This window comes from Physella acuta, unplaced genomic scaffold, assembly GCF_028476545.2.
Source record: "Physella acuta isolate Inbredline_101_S28 unplaced genomic scaffold, ASM2847654v3 ptg000262l, whole genome shotgun sequence".
Classification (NCBI taxonomy): domain Eukaryota; kingdom Metazoa; phylum Mollusca; class Gastropoda; family Physidae; genus Physella; species Physella acuta.
Window position 1 is genome coordinate 48,000 of NW_026731781.1, and position 27,001 is coordinate 75,000.

A 27,001-nucleotide genomic window follows, 5' to 3' on the forward strand; every position below is an offset into this window, starting at 1 on the left:
TATATGGGGGCCCAAACATTTCGGTTAAATAGACATCTAATACTATAATGGGCCACGTTCGCACATCTCTCTCTCTCTCTCTTTCTCTGTCCGCAAAAAATTTTCGCCGGACATCACGTCAGAAACGGCAGCGATATATGGAGAACTTTATACGGACTTTTGTTGAAAATAATATGTTAGATGTTTTAAATGTATAACCACAATTTTATTTCAAGAAGAAAAATAAAAAATCAAGGCGTATTCGAATATAGAGAAACAGTATTATTTATGCAACCGGAAAAGCATTAATAGATGTGTAAAAGAACGCATAAAACTGTGACGACACTATTGCTTACTAATGACGTCATCTGCCGTGTTAAGAATAAAAAAGAAATGAACTATTTCATTCAAATTTGATTTAGATCTACGTACACTATGAAATGTATACAATACAATTTTTCCGGCCTAAACTCATAACATTTATTTATACAAAATCTTTGTTTGGAACTGGCTAATTTGGGATAAAAAAATTAATTTGAAAGAATAGGCATATTCGCGTAAGTTAAGATTTTAAAATACGTCTTTCATTCTCTGTATTTTATAAGGTGCCTAAATAGTGGAGATGTTAGTGTACTATTAACCACGCAGGTGGTGCGGGTTCGAGACCCACCAAGTCAACTTGGTTAATGTATTTTTTTTTTAATTTTGCTCGGACTAAACTTAAAAAAAAAAAATTCAATTAGGATTCTAGATCTAGATTGTCGGGTGTCCGATAAGGCACTTCCCGGCGCCGCAGGCGCTTCAAATTTGGCAGGATCTTGCCTTGGGGCGACAGAGCACGGGGGCCGGTTGGCCGAAAAATCTACGATGAAGGGGTCAAAACTGACCTCGACTGACCGGTACCTTATATGAGCTATAAATCGAAAAAAAATGTCCACGGAGGAACCTCTTCACAACTCTTGAGGTCGTAGACCGACCCTCGGGCGAATTAATTAAGCATTCAAATTCTCAATGTTTTCGAAAGCCTAAGCGAAGCTGGGCAGCATGCCTAGTATTTGTATAATATTCACACAAATGCATGTAAACGCCGCGCATCAATAGCGCACAATTCTGCACCATTAGGATGAGATCATTGTTTTGTTACCAAGCTTAAAAAATAATTTGCAGTAAAATTAGGATCAGCAAGATGTAGCTCTATTTATACTTACAAAAAGGTATATGTTTAGTTATTATTAGGTAATGGAAATAGTTTTTATCAACGATAAGGGGAGGTAAAATAGAGTTGGGCAAAAAGGAAAGAGTGTGATGAATATTCCTCTTGCCATTGAGTCTAGATCTAGATCAAGCCATGAATGGTCTATAAGGGTTTACAAAAGTTTTAAAAAATAATATGTAGAGTCTAGTAGATCTATTATAAAAATAAATGTGGTTATAACATTGTATTGTGGGGTTTTTGTCAAACTTCACTAAAGATTAGATGTATTTAAAGATTGAAGTGTTATGTATTTTAGGTAACGAAACAAAATGTTAAAAACAATTAGGTTAAATTTCAATTAATAACTGATTGCTTTCTGTTTCTTCTGATGCTTTTGTCATGGGTAAATATTGACAAAATTGATAAATTGTTGCATGCACCGATTCATTCTTTGATTTCTCTTTGCATTTCACTGTTTTTGTGAGATACGGACACCAAATGTTTTTATTGGTTTACATCATGCGATTTTTTAAATTTCATATTGTAAACATACCTTCTACCCATCATTTTCTTTACATTGTTTTTAAATTTATTTTCAGTTTTCTGTGTATTAGGGTAGGGATAATATATCGTAATAGATTTAGTTTTGAGCTAGTGATACATTAAGCTATACAAACCTTGAAGCTCAACCACATATTAAATTCTTTGACAGATGCTAACCGATTATGTTGGTACGATTAATTATGTATGTCTTAATTTATAGAGGTCTCTATTCCTAGACAATTTGGTTACTAACTACATTGAAACATACACCCATGTCTTCAATTAAATTTTGTCAGTGATACCTGTTAAGCAATTATGTTGTTACGGTTAATCATCTTCAGCTAATATATAGTCATCTAGATTCAGTGGCGTAGGCAGGCGGGGGGGGGGGGGTAGGGGGGTCATAACCCCCCCCCCCATAGACCCCTCGGTATATATAAAAAGTATGAGGGGGGGGGGGTGCAAATCGAAAGTTTGAGGGGGGGGGGTGCAAATCGAAAGTTTGAGGGGGGGGGGGTGCAAATCGAAAGTTTGAGGGGGGGGGTGCAAATCGAAAGTTTGTCCCCGGGTAAAAATTGGAACCTCCCCCCCCCCCCCCCCCCTTGAGACGATCCTGGCTACGCCACTGTCTAGATTTAGGAGAAATATAAACACACCACTCTATATTTTACCACCAATGAACAAAGAAAAATTGGTGCGAAGCTAATGCAGAACTGCGCTGTTACCTGTGAGAAATATAGTCGAGGTCACATGACATTTTTCTATTCATAAAAAACTAAACCTGCATGACATCTAGGTTTATAACATTTCCCATTCGTTTCGCTGTCATTTAGTTATTAAATTATTAATATTTCCAGTGAATGCAGTAGCCTGATATCATCTTAACCTCATGGCGTCTACGTTATGTATCAGCTATTTCGTACGCAGTGTTTCTTCCAGACTTTTTTTCCGGGGGGGGGGGGGGGGGCGGGGCACTTGATATTTTCGATGGAGGGGGGCGGTCAACATTTTCAGGGGGGGGGGGGGGCGGGGCGCGGACAAAGGTAAAAGTATGTTTTCTATATAAAATCCATTTCGTTGGGGGGGGGGGGGGTAGACTTTCTTCTGCCTGGAAGAAACTCTGTTCGTAGGACACTTTCGAGTTGCTTTAAATTTAACCAATTTTAGTTTCTAAATATTAAATGGTATATAATGAGATCTTTAACTTGTACAAAATAGCGTGATTGTGTCGAGTTTCTATCGTGATCATGTCACATTGTCTTAAGCGTGATCATGTCACCTTGTCTCTATCGTGATCATGTCACCTTGTCTCTATCTTGATAATGTCACCTTGTTTCTATCTTGATAATGTCATCTTGTCTCTGTCTTGATAATGTCATCTTGTCTCTATCTTGATAATGTCATCTTGTCTCTATCTTGATAATGTCATCTTGTCTCTATCTTGATAATGTCATCTTGTCTCTATCTTGATAATGTCATCTTGTCTCTATCTTGATAATGTCATCTTGTCTCTATCTTGACAATGACATCTTGTCTCTATCTTGATAATGTCATCTTGTCTCTATCTTGATAATGTCATCTTGTCTCTATCTTGATAATGTCATCTTGTCTCTATCTTGATAATGACATCTTGTCTCTATCTTGATAATGTCATCTTGTCTCTATCGTGATCATGTCACCTTGTCTCTATCTTGATAATGTCACCTTGTTTCTATCTTGATAATGTCATCTTGTCTCTATCGTGATCATGTCATCTTGTCTCTATCTTGATAATGTCATCTTGTCTCTATCTTGATAATGTCATCTTGTCTCTATCTTGATAATGTCATCTTGTCTCTATCTTGATAATGTCATCTTGTCTCTATCGTGATCATGTCACCTTGTCTCTATCTTGATAATGTCACCTTGTTTCTATCTTGATAATGTCATCTTGTCTCTATCGTGATCATGTCATCTTGTCTCTATCGTGATCATGTCATCTTGTCTCTATCTTGATAATGTCATCTTGTCTCTATCTTGATAATGTCATCTTGTCTCTATCTTGATAATGTCATCTTGTCTCTATCTTGATAATGTCATCTTGTCTCTATCGTGATCATGTCATCTTGTCTCTATCTTGATAATGTCATCTTGTCTCTATCTTGATAATGTCATCTTGTCTCTATCTTGATAATGTCATCTTGTCTCTATCTTGATAATGTCATCTTGTCTCTATCTTGACAATGACATCTTGTCTCTATCTTGATAATGTCATCTTGTCTCTATCTTGATAATGTCATCTTGTCTCTATCTTGATAATGTCATCTTGTCTCTATCTTGATAATGACATCTTGTCTCTATCTTGATAATGTCATCTTGTCTCTATCGTGATCATGTCACCTTGTCTCTATCTTGATAATGTCACCTTGTTTCTATCTTGATAATGTCATCTTGTCTCTGTCTTGATAATGTCATCTTGTCTCTATCGTGATCATGTCATCTTGTCTCTATCTTGATAATGTCATCTTGTCTCTATCTTGATAATGTCATCTTGTCTCTATCTTGACAATGACATCTTGTCTCTATCTTGACAATGTCATCTTGTCTCTATCTTGATAATGTCATCTTGTCTCTATCTTGATAATGTCATCTTGTCTCTATCTTGATAATGACATCTTGTCTCTATCTTGATAATGTCATCTTGTCTCTATCGTGATCATGTCACCTTGTCTCTATCGTGATCATGTCACCTTGTCTCTATCTTGATAATGTCATCTTGTCTCTATCTTGATAATGTCATCTTGTCTCTATCGTGATCATGTCACCTTGTCTCTATCTTGATAATGTCACCTTGTCTCTATCTTGATAATGTCATCTTGTCTCTATCTTGATAATGTCACCTTGTCTCTATCTTGATAATGTCATCTTGTCTCTATCTTGATAATGTCATCTTGTCTCTATCTTGATAATGTCGCCTTGTCTCTATCTCGATAATGTCACCTTGTCTCTATCTTGATAATGTCATCTTGTCTCTATCTTAATAATGTCACCTTGTCTCTATCTTGATAATGTCATCTTGTCTCTATCTTGATAATGTCATCTTGTCTCTATCTTGATAATGTCACCTTGTCTCTATCTTGATAATGTCACCTTGTCCTTAGCTGATTGTGTCACGTGCCCGTAATGAAATAAAAATCAACGATCTCATGCGAGTTTGTCCGAGTGACTCTATTTACGTCTTTACCTCGTGAACTTTTGTTTTGAATCATTCTGTCTTGTTTTGAGGTTGTCTGGATCTTTTGAGCAACCGACAGATTTTCGTGATGATGGGGTGTAGATTGTACTGTGGGAGGGGGGAGGTAGTGGGATGTAGATCGTGGGGTGTGAATTTTTTTGGTGTGTGATGTAGAGTTGTAAACAGGGAAGGGGGATTTGCTGCTGAGTGGTTTTGGTTCGGGGTGTTGTACATGGTGTCGTGCGAGCTGATGTGGTGTGCTTTTGGGCGTGAAGAGGGGTGGTGTAGAGTTTGGTCTACTCTATGGGATGTGTTGTATCGTGCCATGTGTATTGTGTGAGCAAAGTATTCGGGTTTGGAACGCGTGGATAGTTGGGTGAGGTTTGTGTTGTGCTATGTGATGTAGTGGGATATATCGTGTTAGTAGAGGACTGGATTTAAATGAGAGACGGTTGGTGTGGGATTTGGTTTGGATTGTGTTTCTTTGTGTTGTGCGGGGTACGGTGTGTATATTCATTTCTGCTGCTCTCTTCCTTAATTCTGTTTAATACATCATTTTGAGAAATAAATATTTTCCTCACCTGCATTACAACACACACACGCACACGCACACGCACAAATCATCAAACACGTTTTAATAACAAGCTTTTATGTAAAAATGCACCAAAAACTAGAAAATAAATGAGTTTCTTTAAATATAAAATAATACACTACTATTTAAATAACTATAAAAAAGCTTGGGTAACAACACCATCCATTGGATAATTTACCAATATTTAGGAAGCGACCCCCGCTTTTATTTATTGTTATTTAAATAGTGGTGTATTATACATTTAAACTTAGTCATTTTTTACTTTCGCGTATATACCAAGTATAGAGAAAGTCTTGTAATCGTGCAAAAAAAAAAATCGAGATTTTTACAAATCTCGACGTTTTACACCTCACTGATACGGAAAAACATAATTTTGCAATCTTGTCCGTATGTCTGTGTGTCTGTCTGTCTGTCTGTGTGTGTTTGTCCGTGTGTAAACACGATAACTTGAGTACCGTTACAGCTAGGTTGATGAAATTTCATATATAAGTATTTTATCAAAATCGTAGATCAGTATCAACTTTTGAACGATTTCCGATAACCGGAAGTGGTACTTTTCCTACTTTGAATTTTTCAAAAGACTATAACTTGAGTACTATTTAAGATAGATAAATGAAATTTCACATCTAAGTAAAGATCTAATTCTCTACCTTCTGTTAAATTTTGAGTAATTTCCGTTGAACTGAAGTAGTAATTTACGCTGCTTCCGATTTCTCAAAAAACGAATGTAAATTTTAAAAGTACTAATAATATTGCGCACTATTATGCGCTTTTTTATTTGGCGTTCACTTGGTGTGCAATTAATTTGTCTACGAGATTTTATTCTATTTTTAAAACTCTAAGTATTTAAAATGGATTAAAAATCATGTCTATAGCCCGAGTTCCCATCCCCTGTTATTTTATATAAGAATATTCGAGAAAGTTTAGAGGAGATCACTCCCGGTTTACTTTACTATTTAGTGCATTATCACACAAAAGCTTGTTCTTAAAATGTTATATTTTTGAAAAAAAAATTGTCAGTATTTAAAATTTTTTTATACAATAGAGTTGCATGACTTAAAACTATTGCGCACCAAATTAACATAATAACGAGCGTTGAAGACAATGCAATATGACATTAAATTTGATTTAATTGGTTGCCTAATTAATGTTTAATGAATTAATTAAAATTTTACCAATTAGTAGGCAGTCTTACCCAACTATTCCGCACTATTAGACATGCGTCATCACGTTCATTATGTTCGCCATGGTTTTTAGTCATGCAACTCTAATGCAAATTTTAAAAATTTAAAGTACTGACAAAAATTCATAAAAAACTTTTAATAACATGCTATTGGGTAATAATGCACTAAAAAGTAGAAAATAAATTATACACTACTATTTAAATAACTATAAAGAAAAGGGTGGGTATCTTCCTAAATATTAATAAGGGTATCCAAAAGATACTAAAGTGACCCACACTTTTCTTTATAGTTATTTAAATTGTAGTGTATAATTTATTTTCTACTTTTTAATGCATTATTACACAAAAGCGTGTTATTAAAACGTTTTTGTATTTATTTTTTAAATGTACTATTTAGTGCATTATTACACAAAAGCTTGTTCTTAAAGTGTTTTATTATTTGAAAAAAAAATTGTCAATATTTAAAATTTTTAATACAATAGAGTTGAATGACTTAAAACTATTGCGCACCCAATTAACATGATAACGAGCGTATAATAGTGCCGAATAGTTGGATAAGGCTGCCTACTAATTTGGACAAAATTTTAATTAATTCGTAGAAACTTAAATAGACATCCAATTAAATAAACTTTAATACCAAAATGCTTGTCTTCATGTATTGCCTCACGTGTCAAACTTTGAAACGAATCTATCAGTAAGATGTGCCCGAAATTTCGCTCGAGGATTTCGATCTATGACACCATATAATCAGACAGACCGTCGACAAATAGAGGAAGCAAGTTATATAAAAGCTTGTAAAAAAATTGTGTTTTGTGTATTTCTTTTCTTTCCTCCAAAAGGTACATTTTAGCATAGCAAAGGGCAGATATACAGTTTGTAGAGACATTTATGTTACAGTTAATTACTTGTGCCAGATTAACAAACATGTTTGCACACCGCAGAAATAGTGTACCATTTTGCACCAAGATCGCGGTTCCGTTACCAAATGGCTTTCTGGGTGTATGAAATAGTCTACAGTATAATTTAGATCAGTATGATGTAGACATAACCTTTTATACTGACAAAATCTGTAGGTATTTAGTTATTGGTAGATCTAAGTAGTAAAAATAATATATTAATTATTACTTTTCAATAATAATTAGATAGGTTAGGGTAGTGTAAAGGGGAGTAAGGAAAGTAAGTGTTTGGTTTGTGTTAGAGTAAAAATTCATTATAGATTCTAGATCTAGATCTATATTTTAAACCTTAATTCTCGACGTTACACACATAGACCCAGATCTAGAATCTAAATCTAGATCTAGAAACGTTTTGTTGAATGAACACAACTGAGTTGATGAGACGCCTATCAATGTTATAAAAAAGTGCAAGTGTAGAAAACTTTAAAGATAATATTTTCTTTTTACATTAAAGTTTTAATTTTTATTCGTTTACATTTAAACGACATTTAGATAAGGAACTTTGATTAGCTTAATATAAACACCGCGATTGTATTTCTCAAAAACCTACATTGTAGTAATTTAAACACAAAGCTTTACCAGCGGGGGTCTAAAGTAATAACATGTTTAGTTTATATGTGTATCCGTCTTTGAAGATGGGGGTTGTAAAAAGTTGGTTTGATAATGTGGAAAGATTTTATTTCTTCTAGTGATTTTTTTATATTCTATTTACATAGATGTTGCTAGAGAATGTATTCAAATCTATAAAAATTGCTTTTGCTAGAGAATGTGGTTACACATATAATATATATTAATGTGTTTTGATTGAAGATGTGTCAAATTTATTAAAGTTAGGTGTTTCTAGAGAAATAGTTCAGATCTATATTGATATGTGTTGCTAAAAAATTTGATTTCTAATTACTTTAACCATACACTAATTACGTTGGTGTCCTTGATCATGTATAATTTTCTGCAGACATTCAAAGATTGTGTTTTCTATCAATTAAAATTGTGTGTTAAAACAAATGAGAATGGAAAGACAACAAATTGTTTTGGTAGGTCTGCTCACTTTAATATTTTAAATAAATTTTATCTGTTTTTCTGTTCATATTTTGATACACCAAGAGATAGCAAAATAAATGTTTCAGATCATAATCAGGTGTCGTTAGATATGGAAAAATTAATATTTCTGACCATATTTAGTTAAGTAAGTAATAGAACGAAAAATTCTGATCATATTTAGGAAGCGAGAGAATATTTGTGTAGGACAAGTAAACACAAATTAAGAGTTTGTTGTGAAATGATAATTTTTTCCCACTGAACATATAAAATTATAACATCTATACTACACACTTTGACCATATTATGAGTAAAATACTTTTAAAGATAACCAGAAAGCACGGCTAAGTAAAGAACATCAGTTATTGATGTTAACCCTTTGTGGTATTGGACTTAATGCATTCAGATGGGTTTACGACAAATTCCCGAGACACTTGCCTGAATGCCGTTTACCCAAAGGCTGTTTTCACGAATGGAAATTAGCCCTAATGGACACTTAAGAAATGCAGTGAATATATATAAATATATAAATATGTATATATATATATATATATATATATATATATATATATATATATATATATATATATATATATATATATATGTATATATATATATATATATATATATATATATATATATATATATATATATATATATATATATAGCTTTTTTTCTTTAAATACGTTATAGATAATTCTTTAAAATTTGTCCCGTGCAGGTTCTTTTATTGATATGTATGAAGCCTGGTCATATCAAATCTCAATCAGACGATTGTTCTTTCGGCAGAAGTATCAAGTTTCCATTAGAAATGTACCAAGAACATTACCACTACAATTACCTAAACCAGCCCTAGCCAAAGACTTTCCGTCCCCGCCTATATTAAACCAAGGTCAATGTGGCGTGTCTAAGAACGACCAATCACAACAGATTGTAGGTGGCGGAGACGCACCAGCTAATGCTTGGCCTTGGCAAGTTTCTTTACGCATTTCTAGCGCAAGGTGTGGAGGAGTTATTATTAGCAGTGAATGGATCGTGACGGCTGCACACTGTCTGCGAGGTAATGAAGCTTTGGTATTCTATGGAAACAACAACTATCGAAAAGCCAATACAACTCGCACTAAAGCGGTGTTTGAACATGAAGACGATGCGGTTGATTTGGCCCTTTTTAAACTGTCCTCCCCGTTAACGTTTACAGACTCAGTACAGCCTATCTGTTTGCCCGAGGGTAATATTTGGGACGCCTCGCCTTGTTTTGTCACAGGCTGGGGATCTACGCAACATTTTATTTATAAGTCTGTTGCACCAGACCTTCTTCAACAGCTTCGTGTCAGACTATTGAACCAAACTCTGTGCATCGCTTACAACTCCTTTCTTGGAATAATTGACTTGGGCGGCAATAATTTATGCATGACTTCCGCTGGACACTCTAGCGCCAGTAAAGGAGACTCTGGTTCAGCACTGAGCTGCTTCAAGAATGGACGTTACTACTTGGTGGGAGTACTCACACATGTTATTCCATTGGATGGGGATTTTATTAGTTACGCAGTATCTGTCCCTGAGAATATTCAGTGGATAACTGACACAATAAATGAAAATTCTTAGGGAATTCAAACAAACTTTCATAATTCGAAGAGGCACGACTATAAGTATTAGCCTTTTTTATCCTTGCAAATGAAACAAATCAGATTTATTTTAGGACCTTAATGGAAATTTTTTTTTATTACAACCATCACTGCTGCACCAAAAGTTCTTATTATTGAAGTATAATGAAGTATCGAGTAAAAAATTATTTAAGTGAAAAATTGGTGTGAAACTAATGCAGAACTGCGTTGGTACCCACGAGTCACGTGAAATTTTTCTATTTATAAAAAAAAAAAACAACCCTGCCTGACATCTAGTTTTTTATGTCTCACACTAGGTTTATTTTAGTATAACCTTTTTTTCATTCGTTGCTATTGTCATTTGGTTAACATTTTTATATCACACCATTTGATTTTTCCAGTGAAAGCGTAGGCGATGGATCGTATTAACCTCATAACTTCTACGTTATGTGTCAGCTATTTCGGATAACAATTTCGCGTTGGTTTAAATTAAAAAAAAAAAGTATCTAAATTTTTGAATGGCATATATTGAGATTTTCACGTCGTAAATATCGCGTGATTGTGTCGAGTCAACATGTCTTCGTCGTGATCATATCATCTTGTCTTTGATCATGTCTCCTTGTCGTGAACGTGATCATGTCACCTTTTCTATAACGTGATCATGTCACCTTTTCTATAACGTGATCATATCACCTTTTATTGAATGTGATCACTTCACCTTGTCTTCAGCGTGATCATGTCACCTTGTCTTTAGCGTGATCATGTCACCTTGTCTTTAGCGTGATCATGTCAACTTGTCTCATCGTGATCAATTCACCTTGTCTTTGATCATGTCACATTGTATTTAATGTGATAATGTCACCTTGTCTCTATCTTGATAATGTCACCTTGTCTCTATATTGATAATGTCATCTTGTCTCTATATTGATAATGTCATCTTGTCTCTATATTGATAATGTCATCTTGTCTCTATCTTGATAATGTCACCTTGTCTCTATCTTGATAATGTCACCTTGTCTCTATCTTGATAATGTCACCTTGTCTCTATATTGATAATGTCACCTTGTCTCTATATTGATAATGTCATCTTGTCTCTATATTGATAATGTCATCTTGTCTCTATATTGATAATGTCATCTTGTCTCTATATTGATAATGTCATCTTGTCTCTATATTGATAATGTCACCTTGTCTCTATATTGATAATGTCATCTTGTCTCTATATTGATAATGTCATCTTGTCTCTATATTGATAATGTCATCTTGTCTCTATATTGATAATGTCACCTTGTCTCTATATTGATAATGTCATCTTGTCTCTATATTGATAATGTCACCTTGTCTCTATATTGATAATGTCATCTTGTCTCTATATTGATAATGTCACCTTGTCTCTATATTGATAATGTCATCTTGTCTCTATATTGATAATGTCACCTTGTCTCTATATTGATAATGTCATCTTGTCTCTATATTGATAATGTCACCTTGTCTCTATCTTGATAATGTCATCTTGTCTCTATATTGATAATGTCATCTTGTCTCTATATTGATAATGTCATCTTGTCTCTATATTGATAATGTCATCTTGTCTCTATATTGATAATGTCACCTTGTCTCTATCTTGATAATGTCATCTTGTCTCTATATTGATAATGTCATCTTGTCTCTATATTGATAATGTCATCTTGTCTCTATATTGATAATGTCATCTTGTCTCTATATTGATAATGTCATCTTGTCTCTATATTGATAATGTCACCTTGTCTCTATATTGATAATGTCACCTTGTCCTTAGCTGATTGTTTCACGTGCCCGTAATGAAATAAAAATCAACGATCTCATGCGAGTTTGTCCGAGTGACTCTATTTACGTGTTTAACTCGTGAACTTGTGTTTTAAATCATTCTGTCTTGTTTTGAGGTTGTCTGGATCTTTTGAGCAGCCGACAGATTTATGACTAGTCACGAGCTCTATGTGTCCTTGAATCCAATTAAGGTGTCACTTAACCTTTGAACTGCTTGAACTCGGGCATTGAACAGGCCAACGCAGAATTATTTTTTACTGAACGATTTTGTGCCCAATCACGATTCTTCATTGTTTACAGAAAGTAAAGCCATAAATAGATTTTGTAAACACCTTCTCTTATTTTTAAAGGCGGGTTAAATTTAAACTTCAAGATCAAACTTGCAGGTTAATGATAATTCCAAACAATTCGCACGCAGATTAAATTCACAAGAGAGGTGAGATTTGTGGAGCAAGATAGAGGATCCCAAATGCTGGAGTTAGAGTCTTCTATATAATTCGGTACTCAATTCTACTCAAGAAGTCATCATCATTAAGTCAAGCGATTACAGTCGATTTTAGCTCTACTCTATTTCATGTAGTTGCCTTGTGACGAAAAGCAAGATATTTTCTTCCCCGTTACAATGCCCCATTCTTCCATAGTATCAAAATGTATAGCAGATTTTTATCACGCGTATCACCATAGCAACATATTAAAAGCTTGTGTGGCCTAGACGGAATAAAGTAGAAAATTTCAGAAATGCTATCAAAATCATATATGAACGATTCTAATGGAAAGTCATTTGTGGTAGCCACGTCAATAATTCATTTATTGTTCAGACAGGAGTTACACAAGAATGTTTTCTGTCCCCACTGGTTTTTAACTTAGCAATTGGTTGGCTAATGTCACAAAATACAGACAAAACAAAAGGCCTCGCGTGGACACTAACAACTAGCCTAGAAGACCTGGAATTTTGCAGGGGGGCACTTGAAGAAATTATTTTTTTTGTGGAGGGGGAGGGGGACTAAAATTTCCTAGAGGGGGGGGGGGGCGGACACTGGTAAAAGTATATTTTTTCATATAAATTCTCTTTCGTTTGGGGAGGGGGAGGGGCGGTAGATGTTGTTTTTTTGCGGAGGGGATGAAGAGATGCCTGGAAGAAACACTGATCTGCTAACCGACATCCAAAAAGACATGCAAAAAAAAAAAAAAAACAACATAAAGTTTTATTTATTTTGCAAATGGAGTTTGAATCAAAATAATACGGGATATTATTTCATAAGATTGATATTAGTTTTATAGCGCTTTTTACAACACTGAATTATGTAAACGCAGAAAGTAAGAATAGATCCTAGAACTCATCAGTTGTACCATTATTTTTATCTTACGTCAACCATCGTTACATAAAACAAGAGACTCCAATCTATTGAGTTCAAAATCCAACTTCTTCAACGGTCGTCTTGTGTGAGTTAAGGAACAGACAGGTTCGACGCTTTGCCCTTTTGATTAGCGTTTAAATTTTGGATGCCAATCTGACAGTGTGAGGACACCTGAAGCCTACGTCTGAATTTGAAATGCCCATAAACTAAATGGGTAAGACGGCACCTCACGGCACTGGCTTTTTTTGTCACACTTACCCAGCAGTTTACAGCCAATCAGGAGTGGTGTGGCTGTGGTGTGGCTGTGGTGTGGCTGTGGTGTAGTCGTGGTGTAGCAGTGGTGTGCATAGCCAGGTTTTGGGCGGATCTATCAAGTCTTGGGGAAAACGGATCTACCTGACCCAGAGAACAACATGTAATAACGGAGCTACCTTGGTGTATGTGTGACAACATATCTACTACAGAAAAGGTGAGCAATTTGTTTAAACATTGGTGAGCAAACACAACATCTACTAGAAATAAGTTACTTAAGTGTTAATACATCTATAAGGGGTCATCCATTTATGACGTCCACACGCGGGGGGGGGGGGGGGGGTCCGAAAAAAACTGACTTTTGTGGACGCATATGGACTTGTATAAGGAACAATAGTGGATTTCTGTGGACGGGGGGGGGGGAGGGGTTCCAAAATCCAAAAAAAAATTGTGGACGTCATAAATGGATGACCCCTAAGACATATTATAATGTACGCTGGAGTGACGATAGTTTAAATTTGAAAGGGTTAGTGTAATTAGAGAGTACAGGTTGTAGTTCTGTGATTCACAATTTTGTTTGAGACTACTGTCACAAAGATGTCTTAGATTATGATTGACACAATCACACGTATGCCTGATATTGTCACACAGATATCTCACACAGTGACTCACACAGATGTCTGACACTGTCACAAATATATCTGGAACTTTGACTAATCCAGATGTTTGACGCAGTAACACAAAGATGTCGGACACTGTGACACATACATATGTCTGACACTTGAGTCACACAGTTGTCTAACACTGTGACTCACAGATTTCTGACTCTGTGTGACACTGTGACTCTCACATATGTCTGACACAATGACTCACACATATGTCTGACACTGTGACTCACACAGATGTCTGACACAATGACTCACACAGATGTCTGACACAATGACTCACACAGATGTCTGACACTGTGACTCACACAGATGTCTGACACTGTGACTCACACAGATGTCTGACACTGTGACTCACACAGATGTCTGACACAATGACTCACACAGATGTCTGACACTGTGACTCACACAGATGTCTGACACTGTGTGACACAATGACTCACACAGATGTCTGACACAATGACTCACACAGATGTCTGACACAATGACTCACACAGATGTCTGACACAATGACTCACACAGATGTCTGACACAATGACTCTCACAGATGTCTGACACAATGACTCACACAGATGTCTGACACTGTGTGACACAATGACTCACACAGATGTCTGACACAATGACTCACACAGATGTCTGACACTGTGTGACACTGACTCACACAGATGTCTGACACAATGACTCACACAGATGTCTGACACAATGACTCACACAGATGTCTGACACTGTGTGACACAATGACTCACACAGATGTCTGACACTGTGTGACACAATGACTCACACAGATGTCTGACACTGTGACTCACACAGATGTCTGACACAATGACTCACACAGATGTCTGACACAATGACTCACACAGATGTCTGACACAATGACTCACACAGATGTCTGACACAATGACTCACACAGATGTCTGACACTGTGTGACACAATGACTCACACAGATGTCTGACACAATGACTCACACAGATGTCTGACACTGTGTGACACTGACTCACACAGATGTCTGACACAATGACTCACACAGATGTCTGACACAATGACTCACACAGATGTCTGACACAATGACTCACACAGATGTCTGACACTGTGACTCACACAGATGTCTGACACAATGACTCACACAGATGTCTGACACTGTGTGACACTGACTCACACAGATGTCTGACACAATGACTCACACAGATGTCTGACACAATGACTCACACAGATGTCTGACACAATGACTCACACAGATGTCTGACACAATGACTCACACAGATGTCTGACACTGTGTGACACAATGACTCACACAGATGTCTGACACTGTGTGACACAATGACTCACACAGATGTCTGACACAATGACTCACACAGATGTCTGACACAATGACTCACACAGATGTCTGACACAATGACTCACACAGATGTCTGACACTGTGACTCACACAGATGTCTGACACTGTGTGACACTGACTCACACAGATGTCTGACACAATGACTCACACAGATGTCTGACACAATGACTCACACAGATGTCTGACACAATGACTCACACAGATGTCTGACACAATGACTCACACAGATGTCTGACACAATGACTCACACAGATGTCTGACACAATGACTCACACAGATGTCTGACACAATGACTCACACAGATGTCTGACACAATGACTCACACAGATGTCTGACACAATGACTCACACAGATGTCTGACACTGTGTGACACTGACTCACACAGATGTCTGACACAATGACTCACACAGATGTCTGACACAATGACTCACACAGATGTCTGACACAATGACTCACACAGATGTCTGACACAATGACTGACACAGATGTCTGACACTGTGTGACACAATGACTCACACAGATGTCTGACACTGTGTGACACAATGACTCACACAGATGTCTGACACAATGACTCACACAGATGTCTGACACAATGACTCACACAGATGTCTGACACAATGACTCACACAGATGTCTGACACAATGACTCACACAGATGTCTGACACTGTGACTCACACAGATGTCTGACACTGTGTGACACTGACTCACACAGATGTCTGACACTGTGTGACACAATGACTCACACAGATGTCTGACACAATGACTCACACAGATGTCTGACACAATGACTGACACAGATGTCTGACACTGTGTGACACAATGACTCACACAGATGTCTGACACTGTGTGACACAATGACTCACACAGATGTCTGACACAATGACTCACACAGATGTCTGACACAATGACTCACACAGATGTCTGACACTGTGACTCACACAGATGTCTGACACAATGACTCACACAGATGTCTGACACTGTGACTCACACAGATGTCTGACACTGTGACTCACACAGATGTCTGACACTGTGACTCACACAGATGTCTGACACAATGACTCACACAGATGTCTGACACAATGACTCACACAGATGTCTGACACAATGACTCACACAGATGTCTGACACAATGACTCACACAGATGTCTGACACTGTGTGACACAATGACTCACACAGATGTCTGACACTGTGACTCACACAGATGTCTGTCACTGTGACTCACACAGATGTCTGACACTGTGACTCACACAGATGTCTGACACTGTGACTCACACAGATGTCTGACACTGTGACTCACACAGATGTCTGACACTGTGACTCACACAGATGTCTGACACTGTGACTCACACAGATGTCTGACACTGTGACTCACACAGATGTCTGACACAATGACTCACACAGATGTCTGACACTGTGACTCACACAGATGTCTGACACTGTGACTCACACAGATGTCTGACACTGTGACTCACACAGATGTCTGACACTGTGACTCACACAGATGTCTGACACTGTGTGACACAATGACTCACACAGATGTCTGACACTGTGTGACACAATGACTCACACAGATGTCTGACACAATGACTCACACAGATGTCTGACACAATGACTCACACAGATGTCTGACACAATGACTCACACAGATGTCTGACACAATGACTCACACAGATGTCTGTCACTGTGACTCACACAGATGTCTGACACTGTGACTCACACAGATGTCTGACACTGTGACTCACACAGATGTCTGACACTGTGACTCACACAGATGTCTGACACTGTGACTCACACAGATGTCTGACACTGTGACTCACACAGATGTCTGACTCCGTGTGACACTCTTACTCACACAGATGTCTGACACTGTGACTCACACAGATGTCTGACTCCGTGTGACACTGTGACTCACACAGATGTCTGACTCCGTGTGACACTGTGACTCACACAGATGTCTGACACAGTGAATCAATCAGATGTCTGGCAATTTGGCTCACACAGATATCTTATAGTGTGTCTCTCACAGATCTCTAAAACTTAGATGTATAAAATACTCTGAGTTTGATAACGTTGTATGATGATATGACAAAAGGCAATTTGGCTTGTTTGACTGTCCGAAAGACATTGATGAATGACACTATCTATGACAGCCATGTCACTGGTAAACCGGTGTAATATACAACCGTTTACATAATTGTCCTTTAGTATTAAGCCAAATTTTGTTTTATCTAGCATCATTGTGAGGCTCCTTGAGACAGCTACCGGAATGGCTGTAATTCAACCAAACAGGATACTGCTGTTGTTTTTTTGCTTGATGGCTGTATTTGGAGGTAAGTTCATTAATTTATATGTAGACATGTGAATACAAAAATAAATTACGCATTACAAATAATATCAATTATATATTTTTTTAAATTTCGAAAATGAATCTGACTACTTTAAATTTATCTCCATAAACTTCACGTAACAAAAAAACAACAACATATTTCCAGAAATATCAGCCCTGCAGTTTTTATCATACAAAGCAGAAAAATTGACACAAGAACCAGTTTCTGTCACGCCTTCTCCAACTTGGTATAAGATGCTAAAAATTCAGACAGAATCTTCAATGGAAAAAACAGCGAACACTCCTTTTAAGCGTGTGGCAAAAAGCAACAATACTTCGCCTGCAAAAACTACATTTAACACTGTACGGCCTTTACCTATAGTTGCAGATGAGTCTTCTGGGTTAGTGGATGCTAAAAAAGAAATAAGCTCTGTGAAAAAATTATTTACAAAATCTGTCAAGCATCTAACATTGTTGTGCGGTTATTATAACTGTAAATGTATAACCATTTTCCCTGATACCTATTGCAAGTTATATCCTACGTTGCCCACACCATCTCCTACAGATGTCACATCGCCCAGTCCATCTCCTACAGATGTCACATCGCCCAGTCCATCTCCTACAGATGTCACATCGCCCAGTCCATCTCCTACAGATGTCACATCGCCCAATCCATCTCCTACAGATGTCACATCGCCCAGTCCATCTCCTACAGATGTCACATCGCCCAGTCCATCTCCTACAGATGTCACATCGCCCAGTCCATCTCCTACAGATGTCACATCGCCCAGTCCATCTCCTACAGATGTCACATCGCCCAGTCCATCTCCTACAGATGTCACATCGCCCAGTCCATCTCCTACAGATGTCACATCGCCCAGTCCATCTCCTACAGATGTCACATCGCCCAGTCCATCTCCTACAGATGTCACATCGCCCAGTCCATCTCCTACAGATGTCACATCGCCCAGTCCATCTCCTACAGATGTCACATCGCCCAGTCCATCTCCTACAGATGTCACATCGCCCAGTCCATCTCCTACAGATGTCACATCGCCCAGTCCATCTCCTACAGATGTCACATCGCCCAGTCCATCTCCTACAGATGTCACATCGCCCAGTCCATCTCCTACAGATGTCACATCGCCCAGTCCATCTCCTACAGATGTCACATCGCCCAGTCCATCTCCTACAGATGTCACATCGCCCAGTCCATCTCCTACAGATGTCACATCGCCCAGTCCATCTCCTACAGATGTCACATCGCCCAGTCCATCTCCTACAGATGTCACATCGCCCAGTCCATCTCCTACAGATGTCACATCGCCCAGTCCATCTCCTACAGATGTCACATCGCCCAGTCCATCTCCTACAGATGTCACATCGCCCAGTCCATCTCCTACAGATGTCACATCGCCCAGTCCATCTCCTACAGATACATCGGTGTCAACACCAAATCCTACTGACAGTCCATTAATAACCAAGGAGACCGCATCACAAAATCACGGTAAATATGTTTAATAACGTAATACGATGTATTATTTTCTTTTGATATATATATATATATATATATATATATATATATATATATATATATATATATATATATATATATATATATATATATAATATATATATATATATATATATATATATATATTACCGGCAAGTATGAAAACCAAGCATTCTATGGAATGCCTAGGCACTGGATACAATAACTGGTGTTTTTAGGAAAAGTATTATATTTCGACATTGTCATACACTTTTCCCAGGCAATATAATATAGAATGCCTTGGCATTGTTTAAAATGGCAATAATTGCTTAGCCAAAATGTGAAAGGCTCAGATTTCAAAATTCTTTAGTAACAAACAATCAATAAAACAAATGTATAAAAAACATTAGTGACAATCTTTTAAATTCACTGAAAATAAGTAAAAATAACTAATTTACTTTCTCCAATAACATGTTTTGTTGCTAAAATATGTAAAAGATCTCATAAGCGACCAAAGTTTTTATGAAAGAAAGCATATTAGTTTTATTACCTTATTTTCAGTGCATTTAAAAGCTTGTCGATATGTGGTTTTTTTTTTATATTGTTTTATTTTCTACCTTTCTTACGTGATTCCTAACTTATGAAGTGGACACACTTTTAAAAAAAATGCACTAGCTCGCGATATTGAAAAGACGATTATTTTCTCATTGAAAAGCAGCCGACAGTGATGATATTTTACAGATGACAGTCAATAATTAATTAGTTTCAAATAGTTTAAAAACTTCATTGTCTGCCCCTAATAGTCTTCACTGCATTGACTGTCTCCGCAAATGTAAACAGACGGTGTGAACCACAGGTCACCAGACTATTAGGGTGATTGCGTCTATCTTCCCTTCAGTTGTTGTATATAGTAATCTATCGAGTGATTTAATTTTGTTATCTCCCCGTAGTGCCGAAACCGTTCAATTAATTTTAATGACTTATTGAGCATCTGATTAAATTAAGAAAATAGATAGACTTGTAATGTCATCAAAGTGGAAGGTCTCTGGAAAGTGAACGAAATCGTTGCGTTAGAACTGGGTCAAAATTGAGCAACAAGATTTGCCACAAACCTACGAACAAAGAGACGTGGCGAACTAATTAAAAGCATGTAAAAAAAAGAATTAACAACAGGAAATCTGTTCTGGGCTAACAAAGGAATCAGGAGTTTTATTATTTACTATTTATTGCAGCAGAGAAGGCAACAGTAGCATTTTAAATTGCACTTATATTTCTCTCCAATACTTAACCTAACCCTAACCTTGACCCTGTAGCTAACCATAACTCTTAACCTAAAGCTTACCCTAACCCTAAAGCTAACACTAAACCTAACCCAAACCTTAAACCTAACCCAAAACCTTACCTTAACCCTAAAGCTAACCTTAACCCTAAAGCTAACCTTAATCCTAAAGTTAACCCAAACCCTTACCCTAACTAGAAAGCTAATCGTAACCCTAAAGCTAACAATAACCCTAAAACTAACCCAAACCTAAACCTAACAAATGAGCCAGAATGATAAAGCGAGAAAGCGTATTCTACACTCTGCCTGCTTGTTATAGGTTTTCTATAGGATGTATTAAATATTCATATATTTTATACTTTGACGACCCATTTCAGGCATTATATACATTGCATAGGTATTCTATAGAATGACGTATTTTTATACTTTTCTGGTAACATATATCACGATATATATATATATATATATATATATATATATATATATATAGTTATATAGTTATATCATGTAGCATATATATCGCTAGTTATATATAACTTTGTGCTTGTTGTTTTTCACATTGATATATATATATATATATATATATATATATATATATATATATATATATATATATATATATATATATATATATATGTATATTCTGTAAAAACACAAATAGCTGCCTGCCACACAGAGACTATTGACGGTGTGACGTTTAGTGTAACATTGAACAACAGCTTCACACAGTCAAAATGTCCAGCAGGATATAATGGTAAGTTCATCGTCTCAATGTGTCTAGAAAAAATGGGGAGGGGGGGGGGGGGGGGGGTAACCTGTAGTGGTGTCCCCAGCCGTGGTAACACAGGGTGAGACACCCGGATGTGGCGTCAGATGTAACTACATCAGACATCTATACTCTCTTCAAATGGCACCGGAGGCTTAAATTAAGACAAACAGTTATTAATTAAACGAATACTTGTTTACTTTATATCATAATTTATTTTCTCCAATGGGCATATTGTGTACAGGGATTCAAATATTCAAATCATAGTAGTTTTGCTTAGCGAATTGATGGAATTCAGGATTATAATAGTAAAACATTTATGAATGTAAATCCTTGCAGAGGAGGGGGGGGGGGGGAGATTATAACCTTTATCTAATCAACCCCTAGGATTAACTATAGGGCGGGAGTTCAAGTCTAGTTAAATCCTAATCTCAATCCAGATTTTAATAAAACCAAAAGATAATCAGCTTAACGTAATCTTTATTAAAACAATGTATGGAACCATATCAAAATAATCAACAAATACATTCACGACAAAAATATACCCCTAACATTAACTAAACAAAGACACATTTCAACACAACAAAACGAAAAACGAAATATAAAACAAGCTACAAATTAACCAAACCAATCAAGACAAAACTTACTCCTAAATATCCCGGCCTACGCCACAGTGATCAATGAAAAATCAAATGGTGCGCTAATCTAATGACAATAATACTGACACATATACCTTGTACTCAAGACAGTTACGTGAGATATATTAAAACATAGGTGTAATGTAGTTCTACTTAATTTAAACAGAAGGCATGTACTTCAAAAGAATAACAAACAAACGAAAAATTATGCTTTAATGACCACTAACAGTCACAATTTTCTGTTTGTTTTTGATACCTATTAAATTTTTCATATTGATTATTTTAATTTTTCAAAACTCAATACTTTAACATATAAATTAAATTCTTAGGATTTCTAAAAATTATAAAGCTGTTGTGTTTAAAAGACCAAACTATAATAGTTTTTTTTTATAAAGTTTCAAATTATAAAACTATAAAAAATGTATTTGACTTCCCTAAGAATTTTCAAGTATTGTGTCAGTTATCCACTGCATATTCCTTGGGACAGAAACTGCATAGTCAACATAACCTCCATCCAAGGGTAGATTATGGGTGATTATTCCAAGCAAGTAGTAACGTCCATTCTTCATGCAGCTCACTGGTCCGCCAGAGTCTCCGCTGCTTATGCCAGAGTGTCCAGTGGAACTAAAGCAGAAAAAAATTCCATCTCTATCGTATAATCCAAAAAGCGATAGGTGGGCAAGGCACAGAGTTTGGTCCAAATTTCTGACACGAAGCTGTTGAAGACGGCTGTTTAGCACGTAATTAAAATGACCGGTTTCCCCCCAGCCTGTGACAAAACAAGGCGAGGCGTCCCAAATATTTCCTTCGGGCAAACAGATAGGCTGTACTGAGTCTGTAAATGTTAACGGAGATGACAGTTGAAAAAGGGCCAAATCAACCGCATCGTGTTCAAACGCCGCTTTAGTGCGAGTTCTATTGCCTTTTAGATAGCTGTTGTTTCCAACATATACCTCAGCTACATCACCGCCATTACAGTGTCCAGCGGTCATTATCCAGTCTCTGTTAATAATAACTCCTCCGCACATCCCGTGAGAAAAGATCAACCATACTTGCCATGGCCAGGCATTATCTGGTGCGTCTTTGCCACCTACAATCTGTTGTGATTGGTCGTTCTTAGACACGCCACATTGACCTTGGTTTAATATAGGCGGGGACGGCAAGTCTTTGACTGCATCTGATTTGGGATAATTGAATTGGTAATGTTCTTGGTACACTTCTAGCGGAAGATTGATACTTCTACCGAAAGAACAATCGTCTGATTGAGATTTGATATGACCAGGCTTCATACATAGTAATAAGAGAACCTGCACGGGTCACAATTTAAAATAGAAACTATTAAAGGAAATTAACATATAAAGTATTAAAGGAAATTAACATATAAATTATTAAAGGAAATTAACACTAAAGTAAGAAAAGTTGTGTTAAAGATAGGAAGGGTTGTATCCCCCCACCCATTCCCCTCCTTCCAATAGACCTTACTAGGTAATACTTTTTTTCCGGACAAACGGCCTTCGGACAATTGGTCATTTTGGACATTAGCTGCATTCCTCAAGTGTCCATTCGGGCATTTTTAGCATTCGCGCAAATGTCCATTCAGGAAAACAGCCTTTAGGTAGACGGCTTCGGGTGTCTTTCTTGAGTTTTTCGTAGACCCATCTGGATTCATTAATTCGACAAAACAAAGGCTAAAACGCATATTTTCCACAACTCTATGTAGAGGTTTGTTTACCTAACTGCAGGTCAGTGCAATGTAAAAAAAAATGTTTGATTTATTGCCCGGTATTAGCAGAAGCAATTAATGCTTAGCCGTTCTTTCTGGTAAACATATCTCATAGCAAGTATGGCCGATTATGTATGTTACTGGGAAAAAACTATACTTTCGTAACAAACTCTTATTTTATGTTCTCTCGTCCAATAAAAATGTTATCTCGCTTACTAAAACTAAATAAATTTTATTTTTATCTCTCTCTAACTTTAACTAAATATTAAATATGATCTGAAATATTTTTTCTCTTTCTCCAACTATAGGCCTAACTAAATAGTATCTGAAATATTTATTTTACTCTCACTAATTATAACTAAATATGATCTGATATATTTATTTTTCCCACACTTACTATATCTGAATATGATCTGGAATTCTTTTTTTTTATCAATTGCTGTAATAAAAAACAGTTAAAATTTATTTAACTCGTTTTAAATTTAAAGTGAATAGACTTACCAAAACCAATTCTTGTATTTTCATTGTCATCATTTCTAAACACAACTTTTTTGATAGAAAGCAAAAACAAAATCTGCAGAAAAGAGTTGACACATTCGTTGTTTATTGGTGGTAGAGGGTAGAGTGGTGTGTTTATATCTTTCCGAAATCTAGGTGACTATATATAGCTATACATGATTAGCCATAACAACGTAATGGCTTAACATGTATCACTGACAAAATTTGATTGAAGACATGTGTGTATGTTTTAATGTGGTTAGTAAGCAAATTGTCTAGGAATAGAGACCACTATAGAGTTGGACATGCACATTTAATCGTACTAACTTAGCATCTATCAAAGACACAAATATGTGGTTGAGCTTCAATCGTTATATAGCCCACTTTTGGGCTGAATGTATCACTAGCTCACAGCTAAATCTATTATCCCTACACGGACAACTGAAAATAAATTTAAAAAACAATATTAAGGAAAATATAGGTAGAAGATATAATTACAATATGAAATCACAAATTCGCATGAAGTAAACCAATAAAAACATTTGGTGTCCGTATCTCACAAAAACAATGAAATGCAAAGAGAAATCAAAGAATGATTCTGAGCATGCAACATGATATTCTTAAGCAGCAATTATTTACTGTAAAGACAAAAACATCAGAAGAAAACAAACAGTGATTCATTGAAAACAACCAAATTGTTTTAGGCATTTTTAACATTTTGTTTCATTATCGAAAATACTAAACACTTCAAATTTCATAAACATCTAATCTTTGGTAAAGTCTGACAAAAAACCTCACAATAAATTTCTATAACCACGTTTATCTTTATAATACTGCAAACATTTAAAACATTTTGTAAATCTTTTTTGACTATTCACTGCTGCATCCATAGATCTATATAGTTTTAGATCTAGATCTAGGTCTATATCTAGACTCTATAAGGCCATAAATAGTTATAGATCTAGAATCTATAAGGCCATAAGGCAATAGTAAAATGAATATTTATCACACTCTTTCATTTTTGCCCAAACTTTATTTCACCTAAGCGTCTATTCATCATTGAAATAAACAATTTCCATTACTTACGAATAACTAAACATAGACCGTTGTGTAAGTAAATGGAGCTACATCTTGCTGATCCTAATTTTACCGAACATTATTTTTTACGCTCATACCTCCGTTTAGTAAACAAACAATGATCTCATCATAATGGTGCAGAATTGTGCGCTATTGATGCGCGGCGTTTGGATTCATTTGCGTGAACATGACACAAATAATTCGATTTAACCCATATATATATATATATATATATATATATATATATATATATATATATATATATATATATATATATATAAGTTTATGTATATTTATAGATAGATAGATGGATGGATGAATGGATGGATGGATGGATGGATGGATGGATGGATGGATGGATGGATGGATGGATGGATGGATGGATGGATGGATGGATGGATGGATGGATGGATGGATGGATGGATGGATGGATGGATGGATGGATGGATGGATGGATGGATGGATGGATGGATGGATGGATGGATGGATGAATGGATGGATGGATGGATGGATGGATGGATGGATGGATGGATGGATGGATGGATGGATGGATGGATGGATGGATGGATGGATGGATGGATGGATGGATGGATGGATGGATGGATGGACGGATGGACGGATGGACGAACGGACAGACGGACAGACAAACAGATAGTTACAAACATACATACATACATACATACATGCATGCATGCATGCACGCACGCATGTATATATATATATATATATATATATATATATATATATATATATATATATATATATATATATATATATATATATATATATATATATATATATATTCCAATATATAAGAAACATATTTTTCATTATTTAACTCTAAATTCTATATTGTCTACGGTTGATCTATAAACCCTGAAACAAAAGGATGTCTACCGTTACTATACAACAGGCAAAATAGATATGTAGGCCACCTTTTATTTAGAAGTAAATGGTTGCATAATATAACTTACTGGCTGCTATAACAGAAACTACTTATTACAGGGACAGTTTGGAGACTGTGCACGCAAACAGCAGTTTGGGAACCTGTCACATTGATGAACTGTTCGCGTTTCAACTTGCAAGAAGCTAACAAGCTAGTAAGGCAGATTTAAGTGTATATTAAATATTTTAGCCTACCTTTTATTCCTACACAAATAATAACTAGAAATGTAATGTTAGAATCTTAATTTTAGCCACTGTTTTGCATTTTAGAAATATGTTTCAAGTTTTAATAAATTGTGATAGAAATTGATGAAGATAGCATTAGTTAACCGAGCTCAGTCGATATATTAGAAATAAAGTTGATGTTTAAAAAAAAAAATTAAACTGCAAATTTGAGCGGGGGGGGGGGGGGGAGGGTTGGACGAGGTGTGACGTGTGAGGGGGATCTGGCTTTTTGTAACGATGTGTGACGGATGGGGCGGAGGTAAAAAGCATAAAAAAGCGTAGCATCATTAACAGTTACTTCCAGTCAT

The 27,001-nt window shown here is 36.3% G+C and overlaps 2 protein-coding genes across 7 annotated transcripts; one reads left to right on the top strand and one right to left on the bottom strand.

Moving 5' to 3' along the window:
• The first annotated feature begins 1,111 nt into the window (after nt 1-1,111).
• On the top strand, nt 1,112-11,796 carry LOC131939003 (chymotrypsin-like elastase family member 2A). Of its 2 annotated transcripts, XM_059297249.1 has the most exons (3): nt 1,147-1,193; nt 8,618-8,696; nt 9,422-11,796. In XM_059297249.1, the coding sequence occupies exon 3, from the start codon at nt 9,436-9,438 to the stop codon at nt 10,303-10,305; it is 870 nt and encodes a 289-aa protein (XP_059153232.1). In that variant the 5' UTR covers nt 1,147-1,193; nt 8,618-8,696; nt 9,422-9,435; the 3' UTR covers nt 10,306-11,796. The 2 variants fall into 2 exon arrangements, with proteins under 2 accessions (XP_059153231.1, XP_059153232.1); XM_059297248.1 differs by lacking the exon at nt 8,618-8,696 and having other exon boundaries at nt 1,112-1,193.
• A 10,256-nt stretch (nt 11,797-22,052) lies between these two features.
• Nucleotides 22,053-25,621, bottom strand: LOC131939002 (chymotrypsinogen A). 5 transcript variants are annotated; one of them, XM_059297244.1, is made up of 4 exons: nt 25,533-25,620; nt 24,774-24,887; nt 24,450-24,522; nt 22,053-23,532 (listed from the first exon to the last, which is right to left on the bottom strand). In XM_059297244.1, the coding sequence occupies exons 3-4, from the start codon at nt 24,480-24,482 to the stop codon at nt 22,660-22,662; spliced, it is 906 nt and encodes a 301-aa protein (XP_059153227.1). In that variant the 5' UTR covers nt 24,483-24,522; nt 24,774-24,887; nt 25,533-25,620; the 3' UTR covers nt 22,053-22,659. The 5 variants fall into 5 exon arrangements, with proteins under 5 accessions (XP_059153227.1, XP_059153226.1, XP_059153225.1 ...); XM_059297243.1 differs by having other exon boundaries at nt 24,770-24,887; XM_059297242.1 differs by lacking the exon at nt 24,774-24,887 and having other exon boundaries at nt 25,533-25,618.
• Nucleotides 25,622-27,001: the final 1,380 nt, after the last annotated feature.